This window comes from Macaca mulatta, chromosome 6 (genome assembly GCF_049350105.2).
Source record: "Macaca mulatta isolate MMU2019108-1 chromosome 6, T2T-MMU8v2.0, whole genome shotgun sequence".
In the NCBI taxonomy this organism is placed as follows: domain Eukaryota; kingdom Metazoa; phylum Chordata; class Mammalia; order Primates; family Cercopithecidae; genus Macaca; species Macaca mulatta.
Window position 1 is genome coordinate 150,164,434 of NC_133411.1, and position 24,274 is coordinate 150,188,707.

General features: G+C 43.8%; 1 protein-coding gene and 1 long non-coding RNA gene across 9 annotated transcripts in view; one reads left to right on the forward strand and one right to left on the reverse strand.

Moving 5' to 3' along the window:
- Positions 1 to 1,010: 1,010 nt before the first annotated feature.
- LOC702071 (protocadherin gamma-C4) overlaps positions 1,011 to 24,274 on the forward strand; it is a 188,716-nt gene continuing 165,452 nt past the window's right edge. Inside the window, exons 1-2 of one of the 8 annotated variants that reach the window (XR_013394904.1) lie at positions 1,011 to 4,698; positions 7,162 to 8,315. Coding sequence is in view for 7 of the 8 variants with exons in the window: in XM_077937223.1 (XP_077793349.1) it covers positions 10,183 to 10,932; positions 15,945 to 17,699 (2,505 nt within the window). In the remaining variant the exon portion in view is untranslated. Of the gene's footprint in view, positions 4,699 to 7,161; positions 8,316 to 9,932; positions 12,607 to 14,996; positions 17,796 to 20,464; positions 23,037 to 24,274 lie in introns of those variants that run through there. The other 7 variants (XM_077937215.1, XM_077937223.1, XM_077937230.1 and 4 more) reach the window with 7 other exon arrangements.
- On the reverse strand, positions 1,041 to 6,224 carry LOC144329558 (uncharacterized). Its single transcript, XR_013394916.1, has 2 exons — positions 5,418 to 6,224; positions 1,041 to 4,154 (listed from the first exon to the last, which is right to left on the reverse strand). It is a non-coding gene; the product is annotated as an uncharacterized LOC144329558 (long non-coding RNA).

Genomic DNA, 24,274 nt, shown 5'->3' on the forward strand with positions numbered 1-24,274 from the left:
GCATGCTTCTCTAACTTTGGGGTAAAGATAAGTAAGTCACTCTAAGCCTGAGACATTTTAATTAGTAACCCTTTGCTAATCCTGCAGTGATTAAAAGAAAGAAGGCCACATCCTCATCTTAACTGGTTAAAAAGTACTGTTAGGAGAAAACCAACTTCTCTTGGAGAAAATATTAAGCACAATTACAGGGGAATACATATTATAAGAGACAATCTAAAAATAAAGATGAGACCATTTTTCTTTTCAGCTGTAAAGAATAATATCATAGAATTTGACTCTGAAATTTGAAATCTAAATTATATATTCATGTGACTTTTCAATGAAATTCCAAGAGCCCAGTTTTATTATTTTTCAAAATGTATTACCTTTGGGTGAATCTTAAGAATTTTTTAAAACCTACATAATGCAAAGACACTTCAAAAAAAGAAGAGGAAAAATAAGGATATGGTTAAACCATACCCTTCAAAATCCCAAGGTTTCTGATAAATATTCAAATCGTAATGGGAAGGAAATGGGATGGTACAATTTTTTAAAGTCTAGCTTATATTCTAAAAGATTATCTTTCCCTCCAAGACTTTTCATCCTCTAGTCAAAGGAGAGCTGCTCTATGTGGCCTGGGAAATTATCAAGTGGTCAAGCTTTACTACAGAAAAAGTGGAGAGATGATTTTGTCCTCATTGTGATGTTAGGTTTTTACTATCATTCCCTGAATAGCAAACAAGGAAAGCAGATAGCATGAAAATACTAAGATTCTCCTGTATATTTCAATTTGGTGACATTTAGGCACATTTAAGGAAGTGAACATATAGTTTCTCCTTTTCATACATATATTGTAGAATGATTTCCTTGACAATAGACTAAAACTTAAGAAAATATTAAGTTAATGAGAAAGTTTTAAGTATTTTCTAGGAATGCAGTAACTGGTTAGGACTCTGGGTGCCGCTGTTCACTAATCTGGTAGATACAGGCAGTACACACACTTCAGGAGGAGGGGGGAAAAAAAAGCTCTTGTGCCTCTTGGAACCTCCATAACCGCCAGATTGAAAACAGACTGTCCAAGACTGCCTAAATCCTACTTCTGGATGACTCTCCACTGAGAATTCTCCTGAAAATTGGGTTAATTTCAGCTCAGAAAAGCAGGAACGATACCCTTGGTACTGGACTGGAAGAAAACTACGAAGTGAGAGAGCCATGAAGATTCAGAAAAAGCTGACCGGCTGCAGCAGGCTGATGCTTCTGTGTCTTTCTCTGGAGCTGCTGTTGGAAGCTGGGGCTGGGAATATTCACTACTCAGTGCCGGAAGAGACAGACAAAGGTTCCTTCGTGGGCAACATTGCCAAGGACCTAGGGCTACAACCCCAGGAGCTGGCAGATCGCGGAGTCCGCATCGTCTCCAGAGGTAGGATGCCGCTTTTCGCTCTGAATCCTAGAAGTGGCAGCTTGATCACCGCGGGCAGGATAGACCGGGAAGAGCTCTGCGCTCAGCGCATGCCATGTCTCGTGAGTTTTAATATCCTTGTTGAGGATAAAATGAAGCTTTTCCCTGTTGAAGTAGAAATAATTGATATTAATGACAACACTCCCCAATTCCAGTTAGAGGAACTGGAGTTTAAAATGAATGAAATAACCACTCCAGGTACCAGAATCTCATTGCCATTTGGACAAGACCTTGATGTGGGTGTGAACTCACTCCAGAGCTACCAACTCAGTTCTAACCCTCATTTCTCCCTGGATGTGCAACAGGGAGCCGATGGGCCCCAACATCCAGAGATGGTGCTGCGGAGTCCCCTAGACAGAGAAGAAGAAGCTGTCCACCACCTCATCCTCACAGCTTCTGATGGGGGTGACCCAGTCCGTTCAGGGACCCTCAGAATTTACATTCAGGTGGTGGATGCAAATGACAATCCTCCAGCATTTACTCAGGCACAATACCATATGAATGTCCCCGAAAACGTGCCACTGGGCACTCGACTGCTCATGGTAAATGCCACCGACCCTGATGAGGGATCTAATGGGAAAGTAACGTACTCCTTTCACAATGTAGACCACAGAGTGGCCCAAATATTTCATTTAGATTCTTACACAGGAGAAATATCAAATAAAGAACCACTAGATTTCGAAGAATACAAAATTTATTCAATGGAAGTTCAAGCCCAGGATGGTGCGGGGCTCATGACTAGAGCTAAGGTACTGATCAAAGTTTTGGATGTAAATGACAATGCCCCAGAAGTGACCATCACCTCTGTCACCACTGCAGTTCCAGAAAACTTTCCTCCTGGGACCATAATTGCTCTTATCAGTGTGCATGACCAGGACTCAGGAGACAATGGCTACACCACATGTTTCATTCCTGGAAATTTACCCTTTAAATTGGAAAAGTTAGTTGATAATTATTACCGTTTAGTGACTGAAAGAACACTGGACAGAGAACTTATCTCTGGGTACAACATCACAGTAACAGCAACAGACCAAGGAACTCCAGCTCTGTCTACTGAAACTCACATTTCACTGCTAGTGACAGATATCAATGACAACTCCCCAGTCTTCCATCAGGACTCCTACTCTGCCTACATTCCCGAAAATAACCCCAGAGGAGCCTCCATCTTCTCTGTGAGGGCCCACGACTCGGACAGCAATGAGAATGCACAAATCGCTTACTCCCTAATAGAGGACACCATCCAGGGAGCACCCCTATCTGCCTACGTCTCCATCAACTCCGACACTGGGGTCCTGTATGCGCTGCGATCCTTCGACTACGAGCAGTTCCGGGACTTGCAACTGAAAGTGATGGCGCAGGACAGTGGGGACCCGCCCCTCAGCAGCAACGTGTCGCTGAACCTGTTCGTGCTGGACCAGAACGACAACCCGCCCGAGATCCTGTACCCCGCCCTCCCCACAGATGGTTCCACAGGAGTGGAGCTAGCGCCCCGCTCCGCAGAGCCCGGCTACCTGGTGACCAAGGTGGTGGCAGTGGACAGAGACTCGGGCCAGAACGCTTGGCTATCCTACCGCCTGCTCAAGGCCAGCGAACCGGGACTCTTCGCGGTGGGGCTGCACACGGGCGAGGTGCGCACGGCGCGAGCCCTGCTGGACAGAGACGCGCTCAAGCAGAGCCTTGTGGTGGCCGTCCAGGACCACGGCCAGCCCCCTCTCTCCGCCACTGTCACGCTTACCGTGGCCGTGGCAGACAGGATCCCCGACATCCTGGCCGATCTGGGCAGCCTCGAGCCCTCCGCCAAACCCAACGATTCGGACCTCACTCTGTACCTGGTGGTGGCGGTGGCCGCGGTCTCCTGCGTCTTCCTGGCCTTTGTCATCGTGCTGCTGGCGCTCAGGCTTCGGCGCTGGCACAAGTCACGTCTGCTGCAGGCTTCGGGAGGCGGCTTAGTGCCCGGCTCGCACTTTGTGGGCGTGGACGGGGTGCGGGCTTTCCTGCAGACCTATTCCCACGAGGTCTCCCTCACTGCGGACTCGCGGAAGAGCCACCTGATTTTCCCCCAGCCCAACTATGCGGACACGCTCATCAGCCAGGAGAGCTGTGAGAAAAAGGATTTTCTATCAGCACCCCAGTCTTTACTTGAAGACAAAAAGGAACCGTTTTCTCAGGTAAACTTTTGTGATTAATGTATAAGCTATCTAGAGAAAAATAATTCTTGATTTAATTTACTTGCGTTCACTCTTTACTACAGATAGTTCTTCTAACCCATGTATCTTTGTGGCTTTTTATTACAAGTCCTGGAAAATCACGATTAAGTGAGTCTACACGTTCATATGCAGGTATATTTATAATTGTTCTTGCATTGAAAAGGAGACTGTGATCATAATGTAGGTGGTTGGGTTGAAGGTATGTGTGAGATGCCATCTCTGTCTGGAAGGAGCACTGCATTAGAAACAGGGTGATTTAGCTTCTAACATTTTCTTACTTGCCTCTGGGTTAAAGGGTTTGATTAGAAAAGGCTCACCAATATTTAAATGTCTAATACTATTTTCAAATTTTCTTGTTATAAATACCTGCTAATTTACCCCGGAATTTAATGTAGACGTCATCTGTCAGGACACTGTGATATTTTATTTGGGGACATTTGAAGAGGTGAAGATTGTCTAAAGTAGTATTTTTAATTGTGTTCATATAAGATTATAGGGATCTATATAAACTGCAATTTTAAATTATTGTTGAATATTTTAGCCCTTTATTCTATCTTTATTTTCAGATATTTTTTAGTTTTGAGACAGGGTCTTGCTGGAGTGCAGTGGCGTGATCATGGCTCACTGCAGCCACTACCTCCTGGGCTTAAGTGATCCTCCCACCTCAGCCTCCCAAAGTGCTGATATTACAGGTGTGAGCAGTGGTGCCTGTACTGAAGAATACATCTATTTAAGTAATTTATGAAGTAACAAAGTGAACAACAGAAAATTTATCGTGCAACTTGAGAAACAGCTTTGAAGCCTCCTGACTTATACATTATACCTGTAATGAAATCAACTAACAAAAATCAAGTGTACATCCTACTTTAATGTGTGTTAACTTTTCAGAAGAAAAAAAAAGCATGGTCGGGGAGTAGGTCCATGCTTTTTTATATTTACTCTGCTCCAATAAAATACAGAGATACATAAAATATAAGAGGAAAGCAAAAGCAAAGTGGTTAGCTGGTCTGAAGCCATGTGAGTTACAGTCTTGGACTTAAAAGAAGAAATTGGGCCGGGCGCGGTGGCTCAAGCCTGTAATCCCAGCACTTTGGGAGGCCGAGACGGGCGGATCACGAGGTCAGGAGATCGAGACCATCCTGGCTAACACGGTGAAACCCCGTCTCTATTAAGAAATACAAAAAACTAGCCGGGTGAGGTGGCGGGCGCCTGTAGTCCCAGCTACTCGGGAGGCTGAGGCCGGAGAATGGCGTAAACCCGGGAGGCGGAGCTTGCAGTGAGCTGAGATCCGGCCACTGCACTCCAGCCTGGGTGACAGAGCGAGACTCCGTCTCAAAAAAAAAAAAAGAAATTGAAGGTTAGGAAACTGCCTCCAGCAATGTAATAGGGACAGAAGTGCTTCAGACTAGATAAATGACCTGGACCAGGCTTACTGCCTGAATCCAAAACAAGCAATGAGGCCCTTCAGCTGGTTAAAAAGGAAGAGAAAGATGCATGAACATGCTGCCTAGCTGGGCGCAGTGGCTCACGTCTGTATTTCCAACAATTTGAGAGGCTGAGGCGGAAAGATCCCTGGAGCCCTGGAGTTCAAGACCAGCCGGACACGGTGGCCTGCAACTGTAGTCCCAGCTACGCGGGGCGGGGCGAGGCGGGGCGAGGCGGGGAGGGGCGGGGCGGGCCGAGGCCGGGCGGGGCGGGCGGCGCAGGTGCTGACGTGGCGGGATCGCTTGAGCCCAGGAAGTCAAGGCTTCAGCGAACCGCGATGGCGCCACTGCACTCCAGCCTGGGCAACAGAGCCACATCATGTTAAATAAGTAAATAAATAAATAAATAAAAATAGAAGCTGCCGCCCAATTCCTGTGGTTATAGCTTTCTTGGTAAGCTGTGTAGACTGAGAGAAAGAGACAGACACGGATGCTGGATAGAGACAGCGAACACCAAGTATCTCTCATGTGAGCTGTGGTATCCAGAATATCACTGCTGGGTATCATTAAAGCGTCATTAAGAGACCCAGTTATGGCCTGGGACCTGAGGTCAGATAGAAATTATTTATTTCAAAACCATTATAAATGAGCACTGAACCCAGGAGGGAAGGAGACAGGGACATAGTGTAGAAAAGAAAAACAAACTAAAACTGAAAATAAACAGAGCTCTTCCACTAAAAATAAATATACAAACCAAAATTTCAAAACACACATGTCTCGTAGAATTTATTGTTGCTAGTAAGAAACTTTCAACAAACTATTATCTTTTAAGGTAATCTCTGTTTTTTCTCTGATAACCATTGAAGACTTTCTCTCATTCTTGCTGTGTGTCTGTTGCATTTTTATTTTTATTTTTTGCTTGGTACCAAGAGTATACTCTCAATTGATAGCTAAGTTATCTCAGTTCTGGACTTTCTCAGCTCTTATAATCATAACTTTTTTCTGCGTATATACAAGTGAGCTACATTTACCTATTAAAGGACAAATATTACAAAATTAGTTGATTTTTAAAATCCATATTCTAATAATACATATACTTAAAAATACACTGAAACAGTAAAACTAAATATATATGTATGCACACAAAAAAAGAAAGCAGTCATGTTAATATAACAACAAAGTTGTATTTAAGGTAACAAACACAAAATGTGATTTTAAAAAATGAACTGATTATAGTTGTAAAAAGAACAGATGATCAAAAGAATATAAAAATATGAGCTTCTATTACCAAAAAATGTAGCTTAGAAAATACCAGAATATTTTAACATAATTCCATAAGAAATAATAGACCCTACAGGGAGAAAGTTCGTTAATATACAGAAGATCTAAACAACATAATTTATAAGGTTGATCTATTAGGATTCTAATAGATCTGTTGTACACACAACAAATATGGAATAGTCATCCTTGAACAGATAGACAATCTACAAGTTTATTATCTAGTCATTACAAAAAAGGGTTCAGCGAATTCCAAAGTACCAATAATATACTTGCCTTACAACACATACTTAAATCACAAAGCAAACATTTAAAAATAGAAAAGGGGGAAAAAGTTTGGATATTTACATCCACACCCTTAAATAACTCTTGGATTTCAAAAATCACAATGACAATGACAACTACTCAGAAGAGAAGGATTTAAATATTATTTATTAAAAATTGTGAGATGCAGCTAAAACTAATTAGGAGTAAGTTTATAGACAAATGCAATATTTTTTTAAAAAAAACAAACAAAATTCTTTTTTTTTTTTTTTTTTTTTTGTTGAGACAAAGTCTCGCTCTGTCGCCCAGGCTGGAGTGCAGTGGCTGGATCTCAGCTCACTGCAAGCTCCGCCTCCCAGGTTCACGCCATTCTCCTGCCTCAGCCTCCCAAGTAACTGGGACTACAGGCGCCTGCCACCGCACCCGGCTAGTTTTTTGTATTTTTTTAGTAGAGACAGGGTTTCACTGTGTTAGCCAGGATGGTCTCAATCTCCTGACCTCGTGATCCGCCCGTCTCAGCCTCCCAAAGTGCTGGGATTACAGGCTTGAGCCACCCCGCCCGGCCAAAATTCTTTAAAATACATGAATTTAGCTTGCCATTTAAGAAGATAAAAAACACATAATGAGTATATACTAAAATAAAATGATGCAAAAAATAACAAAGAGATACATTTTTGAAATGCAACCATGGAAGAATTCTGAGGATGAAGTAACAGAAGCAGACAAAAAATGTTGTAGTAAAACCAGTGGGGAGAAAATGAAAATTCTGTCAAGTCTAATGTTAGGACTCATTTAAGAGAGCCAGGCACAATGGCATATCTATAATCCCAGCTATTGAGTAGGCTGAGGCAGTAGGATTGCTTGAGCCCAGGAGTTTGAATCCAGCCTGGGCAGTATAACAAGACCCAACCTCTATAAAACAAAACAAACACAAACACAAAAATAAAAATTAAAAAACCAAAGCAAGATATACCATAGTAACTCTACAAGAAAACAGGGTTGGTATCAATTATTTCCAATACATTTTTCTTCAGTCTTCTAAGAGGAATGGATGAAAGTAAAAATGAGAAAATTTCAACAAGGAAGGAGTCAAAAGGCAAACAGACTAAAGGGTCACCAGAAATGGGCAATTCCACTTATACCACTTACAAAAATTAATTCAAAATGGATCAAAGAAGCAATATTCAGAAGCAATAAGACCCTTTTAGCTATTACGTTTAAGAACTAAAACTATGCAACTCTCAGAAGAAAACAGGATGAAACCTTCATAACATTGATTTTGGCAATGATTTCTTGGATATGACACCAAAAGCACAAGCAACAAAAGAAAAAAAAAGGTATACTGGACTTTATCACAATTAAAAACTATGTGCAGCAAAGAACAATATCAATAGAGTGAAAAGGCAGCCCACAGAATGAGAGAAAATGTTTCCAAATCATATATCTAAGAATGGATATCCAGAATAAAGAACTCCCACAATTCAACAACAAAACCTCCCAAACAATTGGATGTTAAAATGAGCAAAGGACTTGAATAGACATTTCTCCAAAGATGATATACAAATGGCCAAAACCATGTGAAAAGATGTTCAACATCACTAGTCATATGTTCAACATCACTAGTCATTAGGGAAATGCAAATCAAAACCGTAATGAGATACTACTTCACATTCATTAGAATTGCTGTCATAAAAGAAAAGAAAATAAGTGTTAACAAGAATATGGAGAAATTGGAATTCTTGTGCATTGCTGGTGAATATAAAATGATACAACTGCTGTGGAAAATGGTATGGTGATTCCTCAAAAATTTAAACATAGGATTACCATATAATCCAGCAATTCCACTCTGGTTATTACCCAAAAGAAGTGAAAGTAGGGACTTCAACAGATATTTGTACACCTATGTTTATGGCAGCATTAGTCACAATAGTTGAAAAGTGGAAGTAACCCAAGTGTCCATTGACAGATGAATGGGTAAACAAAAAGTGGTTCACAAATACAATGGACTATTAATCAGCCTTAAAAAGGAAGGGAATTCTGTTACATGCTACAATATGGACGAACTTCAAAGACATGTTGTCAAGTGAAATAAACCTGTCAAAAAATGACAAATACTGTACAATTCCTCATATATGAAGTTCCTAGATTAGTCAAACTCATAGAGCAAAAGGTAGAATGGTAGCTGCCAGGGACTGGGTGAAAGGCAATGGGGAGTTACTATTTAATAAGTAGAGAGTTTCAGTTGGGGAGGATGAAAAAGCTCTGGAGGTGGATGGTGGTAATGATCACACCAGAATGTAATTTGAATGTACTTAATGTCACGGAATTGTATGCTTGACAATGGTCAAAATGATAAAGATAAAACAGGAGTAAGAAGACATCCACTGCATTGTATTTTACACCCTTGGAAAATGAATATCAGAAAAAGAACTTGACAACCTCAAACAATTTTGAGTGACTGATTCCAAAATCCCCTTCCAACTCTAGCTTTATCAAATAGATCTGCTTTCCATTTCTGTAATGTTCCATGCTGTCTCTCACCTTCAAGCATTTATTCTGAGGTTCTAGAACAATTCTTCAGCCTTTTTCTTGATTCAATCCTACTTTTTAGGATTCAGCTTCAATCATGCCCTCAAAAAGACTTTTCTGACTCCAAATCTAGACTGGATACCCTTCCCAGGTATTTCTCCATCACCCAGTGTTTCCTACCTCATATCATGGCAATTACACTCTCTTTACTTTATTCTATTACACTCTCATTACTCTATTACACTCTCTTTACTTTCTTATGTCCTCCTCCAACCTTCATGCTTGAGACCAGGGCCTGTGTTTATCATGTTCACCATTTCTATCTCCAGCCCCAGTCATGCAAAGTGGGAGGCACATGTACCCAACTAAGTGTCTGATGATTCAATAATTTAAAGGCAGATTTTGAAGGTAAATGCTAAGCCATCAACCACAAAAGTTCAAAATATATAACCTTAGAAGAAAATGTAGCTAACGTTTCTTAATTGATCTTACTGCTTCTGATTATACAATAAGAGATGGAAGATGTTTGTAGCAAGAGCAGTGGTGGCATTGATTAATGCCTTGAGCAGTCAATTATACTTTCCTAGCAACTATTATCAAGGTCATGTTCATTTATACCAGTCTTATTAATCCTGATTAAAAAATTCCTGTTTTGAAAGATCTAATTCTACGGTATCTTAGAGCTGTAAGATTCTTTAAAGCACCTTGAAAGTCAACAAAGGCAAACAAACAAGAAGTAACTTAAGTTTTCCCGAGCAGGTGCAGAAATTATTTAGGCCTCTGAGCGTCGCTGTTGACCACCTAAGGAGTAAAAAGCAGCAAAGCCAACCAATCCAGCAACACGCCTCCCACAGCACAACAGGCTGGAGGTTTGGCCCTAAAGCTTCAGGGCACCAAATAAATTCAGTCGAACAGCCCACCATTTGTCTCCATAGGGACCTGGGTCCTGTGAATGCTGGTCATCTCACAGCCTGAGGAATAAAGATTGGAATCCGCACTGAATGCTGGAAGTTGACTCGGAGAAAACTGCGACAGGAAGGAAATGGCGGCTCTGCAAAAGTTGCCACACTGCAGAAAACTGGTCCTGCTGTGCTTCCTTTTGGCGACCCTGTGGGAGGCCAGGGCTGGGCAGATTCGCTATTCTGTGCCAGAAGAGATCGACAGAGGCTCCTTCGTAGGCAACATCGCCAAGGACTTGGGTTTGGAGCCCCTGGCACTGGCAGAGCGGGGAGTCCGCATCGTCTCCAGAGGTAGGACCCAGCTCTTTGCTCTGAACCCGCGAAGCGGCAGCTTGGTCACTGCGAGCAGGATAGACCGGGAGGAGCTCTGCGCTCAGAGCGCACCGTGTCTGTTGAATTTTAACATCCTGCTGGAGGACAAATTGACTATTTATTCAGTAGAGGTGGAAATAACAGATATTAACGATAATGCCCCTCGCTTTGGAGTAGAGGAACTGGAGCTAAAAATCAGTGAAACCACTACGCCAGGATTCCGGATTCCTCTTAAGAATGCGCATGATGCGGACGTAGGTGAGAACGCCCTTCAGAAGTATGCACTCAACCTAAATGATCACTTCTCCCTGGACGTGCGAAGCGGAGTTGATGGGAACAAGTACCCAGAACTGGTGCTGGAGCGCGCTCTGGACCGCGAGGAAGAGGCTGTTCACCACCTCGTTCTCGTGGCTTCTGATGGGGGTGACCCAGTGCTATCTGGCACCTCCCGCATCTGCGTGAAGGTCCTGGATGTGAACGACAACGCGCCTGTTTTTACACAGCCCGAGTACCGCATAAGCGTTCCCGAGAATACGCCCGTGGACACCCGGATACTCACGGTGACCGCCACTGACGCAGATGAGGGCTACAACGCTCAAGTGGCATATTTTCTAGAGAAAAGCCCTGGAGAAACCTCAGAGGTATTTGAGCTTAAGTCAACATCTGGAGATCTGACAATCATAAAAGATCTAGATTATGAGGATGCTACATTCCATGAAATTGATATTGAAGCTCAGGATGGTCCGGGCCTTCTAACCAGAACGAAGGTTATCATTACGGTTCTGGACGTGAATGACAATGCCCCAGAATTTTACATAACATCTGCTACTAGCTCAGTTTCTGAAGACTCTCCTCCAGGAACCGTAATTGGGCTTTTTAATGTACATGATAGAGACTCTGGGCAGAATGCATTCATCACCTGTTCACTCCCTGAGAATCTTCCCTTTAAGTTAGAAAAGTCAGTGGACAATTACTACCGACTGGTTACAACCAGAGCCCTTGACAGGGAACAGTTTTCCTTTTACAACATCACTCTAACCGCTAAAGATGGAGGGAACCCCTCCCTGTCCACGGATGCTCACGTTTTGCTCCAGGTGGCAGACATCAACGACAACGCACCCACCTTCTCCCGCACATCCTACTCCGCCTACATTCCTGAAAACAACCCCAGAGGAGCCTCTGTCTTCTCAGTGACGGCCCATGACCCCGACAGCAACGACAATGCTCATGTAACTTACTCTTTCGCGGAGGACACTGTTCAGGGGGCACCCTTATCCTCTTACATCTCTATCAACTCTGACACTGGAGTCCTCTATGCACTGCGCTCCTTTGATTACGAGCAGTTTCGAGACTTGCAACTGTGGGTGATGGCGCGGGACAGCGGGAACCCTCCACTCAGTAGCAATGTATCAGTAAGCCTGTTCGTGCTGGACCAGAACGACAATGCGCCCGAGATCCTGTACCCCGCCATCCCCACAGATGGTTCCACCGGCGTGGAGCTGGCGCCCCGCTCCGCAGAGCCCGGCTACCTGGTGACCAAGGTGGTGGCGGTGGACAGAGACTCGGGCCAGAACGCCTGGCTGTCTTACCACCTGCTCAAGGCCAGCGAGCCAGGACTCTTCGCGGTGGGGCTGCACACGGGCGAGGTGCGCACGGCGCGAGCCCTGCTGGACAGAGACGCGCTCAAGCAGAGCCTCGTGGTGGCCGTCCAGGACCACGGCCAGCCCCCTCTCTCCGCCACTGTCACGCTCACCGTGGCCGTGGCAGACAGGATCCCCGACCTCCTGGCCGATCTGGGCAGCCTCGAGCCCTCCGCCAAACCCAACGATTCGGACCTCACTCTATACCTGGTGGTGGCGGTGGCTGCGGTCTCCTGCGTCTTCCTGGCCTTTGTCATCGTGCTGCTGGCGCTCAGGCTTCGGCGCTGGCACAAATCACGCCTGATGCAGGCTTCAGGAGGCAGCTTCACAGGCATGACGAGCTCCCACTTTGTGGGCGTGAATGGGGTGCGGGCTTTCCTGCAGACCTATTCCCACGAGGTCTCTCTCACTGCGGACTCGCGGAAGAGTCACCTGATCTTCCCCCAGCCCAACTACGCTGACACGCTCATCAGCCAGGAGAGCTGTGAGAAAAAGGATTTTTTATCAGCACCTCAATCTCTACTCGAAGATGAAAGGGAAGAAACGTCTTCTCAGGTAATCTATCTTTTCACAACATCCGTACAAGCTAGTTTGCTGAAGTAATTCACTTGTTTACTATATCTATTTTGTTCCCCGTATTTCCTTGAGGGCAGAGTCAAGTTGTAGGAAGTGAGCCTTGGTGAATTATTTCTTGGTAGGTCTTAGTGTTCACAGGCTGTAAGAGGAAGAAGAGACACGAGAATCGTTGTGCAATGAATGTAAACCAGGAGTTAATAGATGATTATCCAAAGAGCACTGCATTGAGTGACTAGGGTATCTGGTCTCTTACACTTTCTTCTTCACCCCTGGGCAAATCATCTCATCCACCCGGATCAACAATTTTTTTCTTTGTTAAAAATATAAAGATTGGAGTTTATGTTTGCTCAAGTCCTTTCTTCTTTTAAAATATGACTTTTACTTTATATTTGAATCTGTATATGAACAGTGAAACACCTTAGTCGGCTAATTCTTTCTCATTCAGTCTTAATATATTTCTCTCAGTTTGACAGCAAAATTGTTTTCCTTAACTTGCATGCCCTTCCCTGTTAAAAATATGGAAATTTAGAAATATACATTCCTTACAGTGTTTCCGGAATTTATGTCATTTTATTTTGGCTTAGTTTTAAAAATCACATTAGTCTCTAAGCTATGTGCTTCTTGAAGAAGTGACTGATTTATCATCTGCTCTATAATAAAGTTGTAAAGTAGTAATAAACAGGTTTCTCCTTTTTTTATCTTTCTCATATGTGGGAACCATAGTGCCTTTTAATCTTTAAAATAATATATATCCTCAATATAGTTTTGCTTAAAGAAAAGATACAAAAGATTCATATCATACAATTGTCCAGAACCATCTTTTGTATACATCTCTCTTCTCAAGGTTTCTACTCACAGTAGCTGCTAGAAATGTTCCCAATCCCTCACCCAATCCCAATGCCCCTCTGAACAATTTTCTTTTCCCATTCCTCTTCCTATTGTATGTTGGTTATGTATTTAATAACAGAGAACAATAAACACACTAATGTTCTATGTAAATGGCATAATTTTTAATTTTTATTTGGAAATTATCATGTACCAATTGAGCCTTTTATTGAATGACACCGTATCTCTCAAAGTGCCGTGATTCTTTATGTTGCATCTTTTCTGAGACAATGTGTTGTTTTGGTTACTATTACATAATTCTCTATGAGTAAAATTGGAACTCACTGTGGCATAATATGTCACAATATCTTTACTTGTAAGTGAATAATAAAGTATAAACAGGATAATTAAAGCAGTTATTTTTAGTGTGTGTAGTAACTCCACAAGAATAAATGCCTTATGCATAGATATGTCATGCATCATGATTGAAATGACAAATATATGTGTTTATATTTCTGTGCTTGGAAACTTATAGAGAAAGAGATTCTGGAACATAAAAGCTTATTTCTACTGGTTTTAGTAGTGGGTTTTGAAAAAACATCCTTACAGTCTAGATTTAAATAAAGCGAACTTCTTTCAGTACCCTGAGGGGCTGTGAATTCGCTCTCACATCTAGGCATTGTCATGCTGTTCTCTCCCACATCCAGGCCTTTTCACTGATCCACTCCTCTCATGTTTCCTGGGAAAGCCTTTGCTAACCTTAAAGGCCCAATTGAAGGCCCCCCTAACCCGCTTGGCTTTTCCCACTATGGTAATTATCTCAGTACGCTACAATTCCCTGTTTGCTTTTATATCCTTATAATCTCTGTGAAGGAAGTGACTGTGTCTATATTGTTCACCTTAAATCCCTAAACATATTGTCTGACACCTAATTATGTATTTGTTTAATGAATATTAAATAACAACAAATGTTGAAACTAAGTTATCAGGTCACCAAGAACAAACTTAAAGAAATATAATGTATAAATATGGCTGATATTTTTGTGTGCTTCTTTTCTTCTTTTCCTTCTCTCAGCTCTTAGAGAGTTAAAAGTATAGAGAGGGAAAGGTGAAAGATATCAAATAACCCTGATAAATGTAGTAAGTATAACAATAAACACATTATCCAGATTCAGTGGTTGAAGAACAAGTGGTGGTCATGTCTTTTAATAGTTGTGTTGGTCCTTAGGGCCAGTTCTTTGTTACTGTGTGTTTCTTAAACTGAACAGTTCAAAACAGTTAACTCCACTATGTCTGAAGCAATATTGGTGGCATTAAGGTTAGTGCATGGATTCCCAAGAAAGATAACTTGAGGCCACACTGTTTAACATATATCAATTCAATTATGTTCAATCAACACTAGTCCTCTTATCTCTGAGAAGAAGGATTTCAGGTCTTGGATAACTCAAAAATAATCATCTGTTTGTATGAGAGGATGCAGTAAACGGTTAGGCCTCTTAGTGTCGCTGTTGACCACTCAAGAAGGAGAACGCAGCTGGAGAACTAGTCCACCATTTCCTTGCTCCTGCAATGCAAAGAACCAGCAAATTAGACTCAGAAAATCCGAGGCGGCTGCCAACCTCACCTCTTAGTCAACGAGCGGTTTGACCTGTGAATTAGGCCCATAAAATACTTCGTTTCTTGAGAAAATAAGATTGGAGTCCGTCGTGGGAAACTGGAACCGAATTCAGAGAAAGCTATTCCCCGAAAAGGAAATGACCAAATGCCTGAGTTTCCGAAATGGCAGAGGACTGGCCCTGCTGTGCGCGCTTCTGGGGACGCTGTGTGAAACAGGATCCGGTCAGATCCGCTACTCGGTGTCTGAGGAGCAAGATAAAGGTTCCTTCGTGGGCAGCATCGCTAAAGACCTGGGGTTAAAGCCCCGGGAGCTGGCTGAGCGCGGAGTCCGCATCGTCTCCAGAGGTAGGACGCAGTTTTTCTCTCTGAATCCGCGAAGCGGCAGCTTGGTCACCGCGGAGAGGATAGACCGGGAGGAGCTCTGCGCTCAGATCCCACTGTGTCTGGTAAAATTTAACATCCTGGTTGAGGATAAATTGAAAATTTTTGAAGTAGAAATAGAAATTAAAGATATTAATGATAATGCTCCTAATTTCCCAACAGAGGAATTGGAAATAAAAATTGGTGAACTAACGGTTCCTGGAACCCGATTTCCACTTAAAACTGCTTTTGACCCAGATGTAGGCATGAACTCCCTGCAGAACTACAAGCTTAGCCCTAATGACTACTTCTCTCTGGCTGTGAATAGCGTCTCTGAGGGGGCCAAGTATCCAGAGCTGGTGCTGGAGCAGGCCCTGGACCGTGAGAAAAAAGAAATTCACCAGCTTGTCCTGGTTGCCTCTGATGGTGGCGACCCTGTCCACTCTGGCAACTTGCACATCCAAGTGATAGTCCTGGATGCAAATGACAACCCACCAATGTTTACTCAGTCTGAGTACCGTGTAAGTGTTTGGGAGAACGTGCCTGTGGGTACCCGGCTGCTCACAGTGAATGCTACTGACCCTGATGAGGGATTCAACGCTCAAGTGTCTTATATTCTAGATAAAATGCCTGGGAAAATCGCTGAGATTTTCCATCTCAACTCAGTGAGTGGAGAAGTATCAATATTAAAAAATCTAGATTATGAGGATGCCATGTTCTATGAAATTAAAATTGAAGCACAGGATGGACCAGGTCTTCTTTCAAGAGCCAAGATTCTACTCACGGTTCTGGATGTGAATGACAATGCTCCAGAAATTACAATTACGTCTCTCACAGGCTCAGTCCCAGAAGAGGGCACCGTTGGAAGAGAAATTGCTCTTATCGATGTGCATGACCGAGATTCTGGGCAGAATGGGCAGGTTGCAGTTTTTGTCCTGGGAAATCTGCCATTTAAGTTAGAAAAATCAATAGACCAATATTACCGCTTAGTGACGGCCACATCCCTAGACCGCGAACAAATGTCAGAATATAACATCAGTCTGAGAGCCTCAGATGGGGGAAGCCCGCCACTGTCCACAGAAACTCACATCATCTTGAATGTGATTGACATCAATGACAACCCACCCACCTTCCCTCACTTATCCTACTCCGCCTACATTCCAGAAAACAACCCCAGAGGAGCCTCCATCTTCTCAGTGACGGCCCAGGACCCAGATAGCAACGACAACGCCCACATCACTTATGCATTGACCGAGGACACCCTCCAGGGGGCGCCCCTGTCCTCCTACGTCTCCATCAACTCCAACACTGGCGTCCTATATGCGCTGCGATCCTTCGACTACGAGCAATTTAGAGACTTGAAACTACTGGTGACAGCCAGCGACAGCGGGAACCCTCCACTCAGCAGCAACGTGTCGCTGAACCTGTTCGTGCTGGACCAGAACGACAATGCGCCCGAGATCCTGTACCCCGCCATCCCCACAGATGGTTCCACCGGCGTGGAGCTGGCGCCCCGCTCCGCAGAGCCCGGCTACCTGGTGACCAAGGTGGTGGCGGTGGACAGAGACTCGGGCCAGAACGCCTGGCTGTCTTACCACCTGCTCAAGGCCAGCGAGCCAGGACTCTTCGCGGTGGGGCTGCACACGGGCGAGGTGCGCACGGCGCGAGCCCTGCTGGACAGAGACGCGCTCAAGCAGAGCCTCGTGGTGGCCGTCCAGGACCACGGCCAGCCCCCTCTCTCCGCCACTGTCACGCTCACCGTGGCCGTGGCAGACAGGATCCCCGACCTCCTGGCCGATCTGGGCAGCCTCGAGCCCTCCGCCAAACCCAACGATTCGGACCTCACTCTGTACCTGGTGGTGGCGGTGGCCGCGGTCTCCTGCGTCTTCCTGGCCTTTGTCATCGTGCTGCTGGCGCTCAGGCTTCGGCGCTGGCACAAATCACGTCTGCTGCAGGCTTCGGGAGGCGGCTTAGCGAGCGTGCCCGGCTCGCACTTTGTGGGCGTGGACGGGGTGCGGGCTTTCCTGCAGACCTATTCCCACGAGGTCTCCCTCACTGCGGACTCGCGGAAGAGCCACCTGATTTTCCCCCAGCCCAACTATGCGGACACGCTCATCAGCCAAGAGAGCTGTGAGAAAAGCGAGCATCTTCTGGTAACTCAGGATTTACTTGAAACGAAAGGAGATTCCAACCTACTTCAGGTGAGTTTATTTATTTCTTTGAATATTATGAAGAACAATTATGAGAATGTGGTTATTATAAAGCTTTAACACATGTGTATTTGAGAAATAAAGCCATGAGGTTGTCATTAGTCCTTTGGCTAAATATTTGTCCCCCTTTCTTTCTGGGCCTATAGTAGGACTGCACTCCCTGGTCTGATTATGGTTGAGTGGGCTTAGGGAAACAATAATACATTGTGAGTGGAGGTAAAGTGTGTCACTTCCTAGGGGAATCTGCAATTGTGAGAATTTTCGATCTCTAAGTTACTATTTGGAATTGTGACTGCTCCTTCTACCTGGGTCCTTGAGTAACTATGATGAGAGAACCACAACACTGGTCTGTATACCTGTGATAAATAGGCCTTTTTCATTTTAAATTCCTGTGCTTTGGAGTTTGTCATTCCAGCCTATATAGCCTATCCTGATACATACAAGTAAAAATATATATGAATAAAATGTATTTTATATGCCCATGAAATTAAATTATGTTTAACTCCTTCCAAGACAGATGAAAAAGTAGAGGCTGATCAAATGGTTTTACCTATAATTCCTGTTATGTATGCCTAAAGTATATGCTTATGTGTGTATTCATATTTCAACATTTTGCCTGAGGGTGGAAAGTTCACCTACCTAAACTATTATGAGCCTTGGAGTGGTATTTCTTGCCCTTGAGAAGGATATTAAAAATAAGTAAGGGAATATGTCTCAGCCTCTGTGGCGGATTTCCAGACTGTCTCTTCCAACAATGGAATAGAAGTCCCTTCTTTTGTCATGTTCTACAACTTTCTTCATCCAGAAATTGTTGGCTTATTCTGCAATTTATGAAATTATTTTCATTCATGAAATCATGTAAAAGAGTCATCCAAAATTAGACCAAAATATATTTTATTAGAACCCAAACGAAAGAATAGATTCCTCCCTCAATATATTAGGAAAAGGCACATTTAAATGTATGAGACAACAGGGCCAGAACACAAAAGCTGTAAGCAGAGTAAGGTGTATTCTCACTCAAACATGCAAATACATCACAGAATTTAAAAGGCCCATAGCCAGGGGAGGACTTCTGAGCCTAGGACTTCGAGACCTACTTGGGCAACATAGTATGATCCTGTCTCAAAAGAAAAAGGCGTGTAACTTTTAACGTATCATTTTTAGAAAAAAAAAAGTTTATAGTATCAGTATCACTTTCCCTGTAAGGAGAAAAAAAGTTAATTAGCTAGTGTCAGGGGGGATTTGTATGCTCAAAGAGAATTTCTAAGAATTCTATATGAAATATAGCCTACATATGTGTCATGAAAATACACTGAGAATATGGAACCTACACAATTCCACCTACTTGTACAGGTGATGGAAGATCTCGGACATCCCATTTTCACTAAAAAGGGTTTATTTTTATTTTTTTTGAAGAATGGGCAAGAATCCATTGCAACAGAAAGGGAGGAGAAGTTCATAATAAAAGGAACAGAAAGTATAAAGGCATGATGCAAGGAAACAAGTGAAAAGGTATCTTAAGAAAACAGATAATAGGCTGTTTCAACTGGAGTATGAGTATGGGTGAGCACTGCAAAATAGTAGAATAAATTGTTGAGTTGGATCTCATTTGGTAATGCATTTGAAATAAAGGGATTTGCTTTGAACCAAGACGAGTTCTAAGCCTGGAACTACAGAATAAGTTGCAGAATTGGGTGTCTAAGAACTCTGAATACCTCTCCAATATTTACCAGTGGTCAAGTCAAACTCGTTTTGCTCATTGATGGTTTAAGTTGGCTGGAGCTGAGAATTGGCGTTATAGAGAATGTTTTTGAGACAGAGTCTTGCTCTGTCACCCAGGATGGACTTCAGTGGCATGATCTCAGCTCACTGCAAACTCTACCTCCTGGATTAAGCGATTCTCCTGCCTCAACCTCCCAAGTAGCTGGGGTTACAGGTACCTGCCACCATGCCCAGCTAATTTTTATTTTTTTAGTAGAAACGGCTTGCACCATGTTGGCCAGGCTGGTCTTAAACTCCTGACCTCATGTGTTCTTCCCATGTTGGCCTCCCAAAGTGCTGGGATCACAGGTCGCTGCACACAGCCTAGAGTATTTCATATACATTCATTTAAAAAAGAAACACTGGTTTCATAAAACAAATATACATTATATGAAATTCCACTTCATAAAAGCATGTGTGTGTACCCCAATACTAAATTTGCCCTTTTAACAAAATATCAGACTTTGCCCTACTTAACTGGAAATATTATCTATATTTTATAAAGAAGAGAAATATATTAACATAATCGTAAGGCTGTGATTTCCTCTTTTTTGCAAAAACTATCTTTGAAAAGTATTACTGACTTGATAACATATATATGGAGAGATTTAAAATACTAGATAAGGGAACTTATTCCAATGAATTTACAGAAAGGTAGGTATTTTAGTCCACTAAAAATATAAATAAAAATTATTAATTCACTTATATGGATACAGCAGTCATGCCAGAGTTTATAAATATAGTGAAATCACTGAAGATTTTTTTTGCCCCCAAAACTGAAAAAAATGACTGTGTGCCTTGTGACTTTTTTAAATGAAAAAAGAATACAAAATGATGAAGACCCTTATGTGATGATGACAAACTAGAAAATTGAAATGTAAAGGGGGAAATGTGAGTATTTGGTTCCTTCCAGCAAATTAAAGACAGGGTACATAGATTCAAGAGGTTGCGCTTTGAGGATAAATAGCTGGGCACTGTGCAGTTTTCCAAGACAGCCTCTGGGCGCCGCTGTCGACCAAAAGGAAGTGAAGGCGTCTCAATTCTGCAGGAGCGTCAGGCAGGGTGCCTTCCTGCCTTGTCCGGTGCACTGAGGACGGACGCTGCCCCTGTTCACCCTCGAGCGCCTAACTGATAAGTCTTACGCTCAAATTACAGAAGTCCAGGGTGCTGTCATTGCTTTTTAAAAAAACATCCCAGAGAAAAGAAGCTCCGCGGAGAGTTCCTGAAATGCAGAGAGTCAGAGAAGCCGAAACGATGAAAAGTCAGGTACTGTTTCCCTTTCTGCTGTCTTTGTTCTGCGGGGCCATCTCCCAGCAGATCCGATACACGATTCCAGAGGAGCTAGCCAACGGCTCACGGGTGGGGAACCTTGCTAAGGATCTGGGGCTCAGTGTCCAGGAGTTGCCAACTCGAAAACTGCGGGTTAGTGCAGAGGATTATTTCAACGTTAGTTTGGAGAGCGGGGATTTGTTAGTGAACGGTAGGATAGATCGAGAGAAGATTTGCGGAAGGAAACTTGAGTGTGCACTAGAATTCGAAACGGTCTCTGAAAACCCAATGAATGTTTTCCACGTGGTTGTTGTAATCCAAGATATTAATGACAATGCACCACGTTTCGTTGCAAAAGGCATTAACTTAGAAATTTGTGAGTCAGCCTTACCCGGGGTAAAATTCTCTCTGGATTCTGCGCAAGATGCAGATGTGGACGGCAATTCACTGAAGATATACACCATCAACCCCAATCAATACTTCTCTCTGTCAACGAAGGAAAGTCCTGATGGAAGTAAATATCCGGAATTACTGCTGGAAAAACCTCTAGACAGGGAACATCAGAGCTCTCATCGCTTAATCTTGACTGCCATGGATGGCGGGGACCCGCCTCTAAGCGGCACCACCCACATCTGGATCCGAGTCACCGATGCCAATGATAATGCTCCCATGTTTAGCCAGGATATATACAGGGTTAGCCTCCAAGAAAACGTGCCGTGGGGAACCTCCGTGCTGCGGGTGATGGCCACAGACCAGGATGAGGGCATTAATGCAGAGATCACCTATGCCTTCCTCAATTCCCCAATAAGTACCAGCCTCTTCAATCTCAATCCAAATACCGGCGACATCACAACCAATGGCACATTGGACTTTGAAGAAACAAGTAGATATGTGTTGGGTGTAGAAGCCAAGGATGGAGGAGTACACACAGCTCACTGTAATGTTCAAATAGAAATCGTTGATGAGAATGACAATGCCCCTGAGGTGACATTCATGTCCTTCTCTAACCAGATTCCAGAGGATTCAGACCTTGGAACTGTAATAGCCCTCATAAAAGTGCGAGACAAGGATTCTGGGCAAAATGGCATGGTGACATGCTATATTCAGGAAGAAGTTCCTTTCAAATTAGAATCCACCTCGAAGAATTTTTACAAGATGGTGATTGGTGGAGCCCTAAACCGGGAGCAGACAGCAGACTACAACGTCACAATCATAGCCACCGACAAGGGCAAACCATCCCTTTCCTCCAGGACAAGCATCACCCTGCACATCTCCGACATCAACGACAATGCACCTGTTTTCCATCAGGCCTCCTACGTGGTCCATGTGGCTGAGAACAACCCACCTGGAGCCTCTATTGCACAAGTGAGCGCCTCCGACCCGGATTTGGGACCCAACGGCAGCGTCTCCTACTCTATTCTGGCCAGTGACCTGGAGCCGCAGGAGCTGTTGTCCTACGTGTCCGTGAGCGCGCAGAGCGGGGTGGTGTTTGCGCAGCGCGCCTTCGACCACGAGCAGTTGCGCGCCTTCGAGCTCACACTGCAGGCTTGCGACCAGGGCTCCCCAGCGCTCAGCGCCAACGTGAGCCTGCGAGTGTTGGTGGGCGATCTCAATGACAATGCGCCGCGGGTGCTGTACCCCGCGCTGGGGTCTGATGGCTCTGCACTTTTCGATATGGTGCCACGCGCCGCAGAGCCTGGCTACCTGGTGACCAAGGTGGTGGCGGTGGACGCAGACTCGGGACACAACGCTTGGCTGTCCTACCACGTGCTGCAGGCCAGCGAGCCCGGGCTCTTCAGCCTGGGGCTGCGCACGGGTGAGGTGCGCACAGCGCGTGCCTTGGGCGAGAGGGACGCGGCCCGCCAGCGCCTGCTGGTCGCTGTGCGTGATGGAGGACAGCCGCCACTCTCCGCCACCGCCACGCTGCACCTAATCTTCGCGGATAGCCTGCAAGAGGTATTGCCAGACCTTAGCGGCAGCCCTGAGCCCTCTGACCCCCAGACGGAACTGCAGTTTTACCTGGTGGTGGCCTTGGCCTTGATCTCAGTGCTCTTTCTCCTCGCGGTAATTCTGGCGATCGCCCTGCGCCTGCGACGTTCCTCCAGCCTCAACACTGAGGGCTATTTTCAAACGGGTCTCTGCTCCAAGTCTGGGCCACGGGTTCCTCCCAACCACAGCGAGGGGACTTTGCCCTATTCCTACAATCTATGTGTTGCCTCTCATTCTGCAAAGACAGAGTTCAATTTTCTCAACCTGACACCTGAAATGACTCCCCCTCAGGATCTGCTGTGTGATGATCCTTCTATGATTGTATGTGCCAGTAATGAAGATCACAAAGTCGCTTATGACCCTTCTTTGTCTTCGCACGTGAGTTTCTGCAAATCTAGTTAAATTTTATATATTGCGGCCGGGAGCGGGTGGCTCAAGCCTGTAATCCCAGCACTTAACCAGGCTGAGGCAGGTGGATCACTTGAGGTCAGGAGTTTGAGACCAGCATAGCCAAGATGGTAAAACCCCGTCTACTAGAAATACAAAAATTATTTGGGTGTGGTAGCACGTGCCTGTAGTCCCAGTTACTCCGGAAGCTGAGACAGGAGGATCGCTTGAACCCGGGAGGTGGAGATTGTAGTGAGCCAAGAGTGTGCCACTGCACTCCAGCCTGGGTGACAGGAGGGAAACCCTGTCTTAAAAAAAAAAAAAATTATATATTACATTTTCTTCTCATTGGTGCATAAGTAATTTTGATTTTCTTTCATTGTTCTAGTGACAGTATCTACTGGGGGAGGGGGTATTGGATAGATGGAGATTGCTTTCTTGATTGCTCAGTAGTCTTGGCAATTTAATTTTCAATCTTTACTGTTGGCATTTCTGTATGGTTGGCAAATATTGCTAAAGAGACCTGTTTCCTAGATGTTAACACTCTTAATAATAGCAGTGCCTTTTCTTAATTGGTATGCGATACTGGATATTTTCAAGTCATCTTATTCTTAGCTCTTTATAAATGTATTTAGAGTTCTTCCCACCAAAGTTAAAGTTTATGTTCATCTTCATCAATTACATTCTAGTTTGTCTTTTTGCAGCAGCATGTGTATTTAACACAGCCTTCCAATTATTAAGACTCTTAACACTTTGTCTCATCACAAGTAGCAAATATTGTCCAATTTTACATTTGCATCACTAAGGGTCAATATTATTCCCACTGTATAATTTCAGTCAATGATATTTCATAATTTTTAACCATTCCTAAATGATTTATTTTTATGCTCTTTCTATTTTGTCTCTATTAAAACAAGGACTGTAATGAACATTTGGGTTTATAAAGCATTCTCCATACTTCTTGTTTCTTTAGTATAGATTTCTGAGGAATTAGTTAAATCTATAAACATGTTGAGTTTTTTTAATGCATACTGTCAAATTTATTTCCAAACATCTTATTTCACTTCTCAATCATCCGGAGTTTGTGCAGTCTTTGAGGATTGTGAAAAGCACCTTTAATCTACTCTCTCAAAGTCTGAGGTTTTAAAATTCTGTATAGCTAATGTACTTTTGTATGAGTCATTTCTACTGCTACTTGTTAAGTGAGGAATAAGCTTAAGAACTGATGT